The sequence below is a fragment of the Parasteatoda tepidariorum genome, chromosome 6, assembly GCF_043381705.1.
Source record: "Parasteatoda tepidariorum isolate YZ-2023 chromosome 6, CAS_Ptep_4.0, whole genome shotgun sequence".
NCBI classification, from domain to species: Eukaryota; Metazoa; Arthropoda; class Arachnida; order Araneae; family Theridiidae; genus Parasteatoda; species Parasteatoda tepidariorum.
Window position 1 is genome coordinate 79,329,095 of NC_092209.1, and position 5,495 is coordinate 79,334,589.

Here is a 5,495-nt window from a genome sequence, read left to right on the forward strand (position 1 = left end):
CCACTTTCCGGTAGAACAGTATAACAAGGACCGATACCGCACATTCTCGGACCTTTCGTAGACTAATCCACACATCCGCACACTGATAGCAGCCAGTGATGCTTGATTTCGATGATCTGTTGGAATCTTGTCTTAACAATCAGCAGCAAGCTGCAACAGTTAAGAATTAATAGGAAACTACTGTGCACTTACTTTAGATATGTTCGTTAAAATGTCTATTCCGGACTAAAAACATTGAACGTTCACTTTAACCCTTTAACGATCGGTTGATTTTATTCTTATTGGCGCGTTACTACTGAACACTCCAGCCCGTCAATATCACGGGAGCGAGAAATAGAGGGCGAAACCTCACCCCGTCATTTTCACGGGAGCGAAAAGGAAGGGGTTAAAAAAAGAAAACGAAAATAAGGTAAGGAATGCGTGATCACGAATATTTTATTATATACAACTGCATGTGTTATAATCTATTATGTTATGAGAAAGTTGTGAATTAATAAATCAGTATGTAATACAACAGAATGATGTATTTGGAGAGCGCAGCAGTGGATAGCTCAGCAAATAAGCCAGAGTTTCCAGAAAGTCGAAGAGTGCCACCAATGAGACGCCCAACCACATTCCCATGTATCCACCTATGTAACTAAACAGCTCTATGCTCTGAAATATAAGTATTTTATTGTGATTACAAAATAATCTCACATACAATTACAAAATTAAACATTTGCTTAAATCTTTCAAGGGATTGCCCTACTGAGCCTGTGTTATCTTAAAAGGCCATTCTCGCTGCACGTGATTCCTCTTTTACGTGTGCCAACTGGTCTGACATTGAAAACTCTTTGTGTGATACGGTCTTCATCCATTCTGATAACGTGGCCTGCCGTTCTTTGTCGTTTAATGAAGTTAATAATGTTAGGTTCATTATATGAGTGATAAAGCTCTAAAATTGTTCTTCTAAGTCACACACCATTTTTTTTAATTCCTCCAAAAAATACTTCTCAAGATATTTCTCTCAAAGGTACCCAACATAACCTCATCCGTACAAGATAGGGTCCAGGTTTCACAACCATATGTTAAAATTGATCTTAAAAGGGATATAAATGTAATAAAACTTAGGAGATATAATAAAACTTTTTTTTTGAGGAATTACATTAGATTTTACTTATTTTCGAATTCCATTAAAGCATCTATTGATTACAGTGATTCTCCTTTGCATTTCCATTGCAATATGTTGTTGTTGTTTCTAATGCTACTTGCCACATGGGCAAGCCTGCTTGGTAAAACCGAGCAAATTTAAGGCAGAGTGTAAGTTTTTTTTTCAGTGGTGACATCTATGGCCAAGAATTCGACTTCTGCCACACCATACGTCGCACACGTTTATAGGGCGGACCCATTCATGCAGCCACAGATCGTAATTTTGACCTGAATCAGAGAAAGATCGATCTTCAATCCAGTACCCCCAGAGGTCTGATTTGTTATGGGAATATGGAGGACTTTTGCGACTCGACAGATTTAACGCACATCAGTCACTTTATTACACGGGGAGTCTTCGACCGGCGGGGTTCGAACCCACGAACATGGGCCCAGCGCCCTACCGACCAAACTTTCCCGGCCTTCATTGTAACATTGTTACGGTTGTTGATTACAGAACCCAAGTAAACAAAATTGTCAACAACCTCAAATTTATATTCTTCTATTTCAAAGTGAGTGTTATTGAAGCTTGTTTTAGTACAGGGTAAATATTTAGTTGTTCTAGTTTATTCTCAGGCCCATCTTGACAGCCGCTTTCTCTAAAGAAATAAAAGCCTGTCTTATTGCTATAGGTGTTCTAGAAATAATGTTTACGTCATCAGCAAAGGCCATCATTTGTACAGATTTATTAAAAATATTTTCCCTGGTGGAATCTCTTATTACTTTTTCTAATGCTAAATTGATCCAGTTCAAACACTCACCTCAAATCTCGGTTGGTTGACAAATTCAGTGACCTGAAACCTGTTGAATATAAGATGAATAAGGATTTTCTCATACCTAAAATGAAATAATAGATTACTCATAGTTAATAACTATTTTCTCGATGAATTTGCTGTAAATTCAAAATACTTTTTTTTTCCTTCCTGTGTCTTAAAAATAAAATAACGTACTTGCAGTTCAAGTCTTTTTCTCCACACTAATAAAAAGAAGAAGAAAAATTGTCGATTAATGTGATGAGAATTTATTTTTTGGATACATATTTTACGCTTCGTGAATCATGATATAAAAATTTAAAAACAAAATCTCGCCGTTAACAAAAGAAAATAGAATGTAAGACACTTACTTTCACTGACAGGTCTTTTGCTACTTCAACTCTCAAAGTGTAACTTGAATCTCTGAAAGAAGACAAAGAAACTTCTTTTACATATATATATTTATATATGAAGTAAAAACACTCATATTTGAGAAATCATACATACTTAGAAGCTCATATAGAAATAAAAAATTGTGGTGATTGGGTGGAACAAACATGCTTTGTACTCAAACAAATCTTTAATTATCATTAGTGGTACGACTTACTTGCACGCTTCACTGCATTCTTCAGAACATGCCATCCTCAATTCTTTCGAAGGAAAGATACCTGAAAAATATAGAATTTGATTCAAATTAAATCAGAAAATAAAGATACGAAATAATTGAATCATCGCAGAAACCGTTACCTTGTTTGTTGACAAATCGTCACACATTTGCAAATATCGTATCGTTGTCAAAATATCCATTATATATCCATAAATTCATAAATATATATATATATATTTATGAAAGTAAATAAAAATCATTTGTGGATGGCGAGTTGAGCTTCAACCAACTTAAAAAAGATATTTAGGAGTCAACTTTGAAAAAAAAATTAACTGAAGGATTGAAAGTAAATAAAAATCATTTGTGGATGGCGAGTTGGGCTTCAACCAACTTAAAAACGTATTTAGGAGTCAACTTTGAAAAAAGAAAACGAAAATAAGGTAAGGAATGCGTGATCACGAATATTTTATTATATACAACTGCATGTGTTATAATCTATTATGTTATGAGAAAGTTGTGAATTAATAAATCAGTATGTAATACAACAGAATGATGTATTTGGAGAGCGCAGCAGTGGATAGCTCAGCAAATAAGCCAGAGTTTCCAGAAAGTCGAAGAGTGCCACCAATGAGACGCCCAACCACANTGAGAAATCATACATACTTAGAAGCTCATATAGAAATAAAAAATTGTGGTGATTGGGTGGAACAAACATGCTTTTGTACTCAAACAAATCTTTAATTATCATTAGCGCTACGACTTACTTGCACGCTTCACTGCATTCTTCAGAACATGCCATCCTCATTTCCTTCGAAGGAAAGATACCTGAAAAATATAGAATTTGATTCAAATTAAATCAGAAAATAAAGATACGAAATAATTGAATCATCACAGAAACCGTTACCTTGTTTCTTGACAAATTGTCACACATTTGCAAATATCGTATCGTTGTCAAAATATCCATTTATATATATATATATATACATTCAGTTGGCAATTTAATTTCACTCAAAAGTGTCAGCCCCCCCCCTAAATACACCCTCGTCTCACCTAAGCGAATTAGTACCCTTTTTTCCCCCATTAATTTTAATTTTCGAGTGCATAACTAATTTTTTATTTTAACTACCGTGGATTTTTATTATTTAAGTTCATTATTTTAGTTTGATATTAATTATTTTCGTTTCATTGAAACACTTTTCAAAAGCGTATCTGAGAACAAAAAAATAAATACTGATGTTTGTTTTTAGGCTATTCACAATCAGCCTACAAGTTTTTATGATGATTAAAAAATTCAGGAAGAATTACGTTCTTCATTAAACTGAAATAAACTTATAATAAATCCCCACTACTCCTGAGCTTATTGAAAACTGGTTAAGACAAACGAGGCAAATAAAGGAAAGGGTGATAATCCATCTAAAGGTACGTAGGCTTACTGCAATAAGCCTAAAAATGTCGGCCTGCTTATAGAAGACTGGACTTAATTAACTTGGCATATTGTAAAATTATAATCGGGTAATTTAATTAGCTTTACGACGCATTCAAACTTCTTCAGGATCGAAAAAGGACATGAATTTTATTACTTTTTATATTTCTTAATCTATACTTTTTCCACTCCAATTTATTTTTAACATATTAAATAATTAAATTCCATTTTCAGTTTTAAAAATTTTGGAATTTTTTTATTAAAAAAATGAGTAGACTAATTTTCTTTTTTTACCAAACTCTAGCCCATAATTTCTCAGGAAAAAAATTTACTTATCAGAGAATAATCGGGAAAAACCGTAATGAAAAAGGCAATTAACAGAAAAGCATGCGTTATAAGTTAGTTAAAAGCAAAAATCACCTTCCAAAGGTGTTTAAAAGCAACTTTAAAAAAATAATAATCTTAAGTGTTGAGAATAAATGAAATTTATTTGTAGATGGAAGAGGCAGCGGGGTAAATAACATCCCCACATGCAGGGGGGGGGGCGCACGACCCGAAATTAATACACTATGATAAGGGTGCACAGTTTGCTTTTGATAAGCTCCCGGGACAGCACCTGAACATAACAATATTCAATTTTATAACCGTCGTTGAACAACTGACCCAATTTAAGGTTTGCCACCACTAATTTTCAACTCCGTAGCCTTGCAATTTTGAGCCCAATCCAGAAGACAAAGGAACTCCTGGATCAAGTACTGGGAGAAATTTGCTTTCATGGAGGACTTTTTGATGGAACTAACCCACATTTGCGTTACATGGAGAGGAAGATCACGAGACTCTCCCACGGTTAGCCTGACAGCAAGGGGACTCTAGCCAATTATCCGTCTACCACTAAGAATATTTCACGTCAGCACTGTGATCGGTGCAAGCCAGAAGCGGAATACGTATCGACAAAGCCATTGCTGGATTCGAACCTGGTTCATCTCATTGGAAGGCGAACGCTCTATCCCCTGAGTCATCGAGGCTCAGAACACAATAATAATAAAGAATAACAAAAAACTACTAATTTTTCTTAAATTAAATTTTTTTAAAAATTTTGAATTGCGCAATCAAGTTTTTAATGCGCTAATCTAAATCAACTTAGTTTTTCGTTTGCCTTTTACGGTGATTATCTCTAAGAATTTAAAAAGCTTTAAAAATTCCAATATTTCCAATTCGAAAAAATAATGCTGCGTGAAATTCATATTTTTGTAACCACTTTTGATACTCTTTATTTGGGTTCACTAAATCCAAGTTACTTTTTGATAGTTTTTTCGTAGAACCCCGAAATCCAGATCTTTTTAATACATACATACAGTGGTGGCCAAAAGTGTGGACACTTTTTGAAAGTTTCATGTTTTTCAACTTTGTGTGCTTGTAGAGTATATTAATTTTCACTTAAATACAAACGTTTATATATCAAATTGAAGGTAATTTAATGTAAAATTTAATAATAAATACAGTATTACAATATCTGTATTACAAAAAA

The 5,495-nt window shown here is 33.9% G+C and overlaps 1 protein-coding gene across 1 annotated transcript in view; it reads right to left on the reverse strand.

Moving 5' to 3' along the window:
- Positions 1 to 417: 417 nt before the first annotated feature.
- The window catches only part of LOC107443721 (amiloride-sensitive sodium channel subunit beta-2-like), a 20,506-nt gene continuing 15,428 nt past the window's right edge, over positions 418 to 5,495 (reverse strand). Inside the window, exons 8-12 of the mRNA XM_071181717.1 lie at positions 3,309 to 3,369; positions 2,309 to 2,360; positions 2,136 to 2,161; positions 1,947 to 2,022; positions 418 to 654 (exon numbers count right to left, since the gene is read on the reverse strand). Coding sequence (XP_071037818.1) covers positions 499 to 654; positions 1,947 to 2,022; positions 2,136 to 2,161; positions 2,309 to 2,360; positions 3,309 to 3,369 — 371 coding nt within the window. The 3' untranslated portion in view covers positions 418 to 498. The remainder of the gene's footprint in view (positions 655 to 1,946; positions 2,023 to 2,135; positions 2,162 to 2,308; positions 2,361 to 3,308; positions 3,370 to 5,495) is intronic.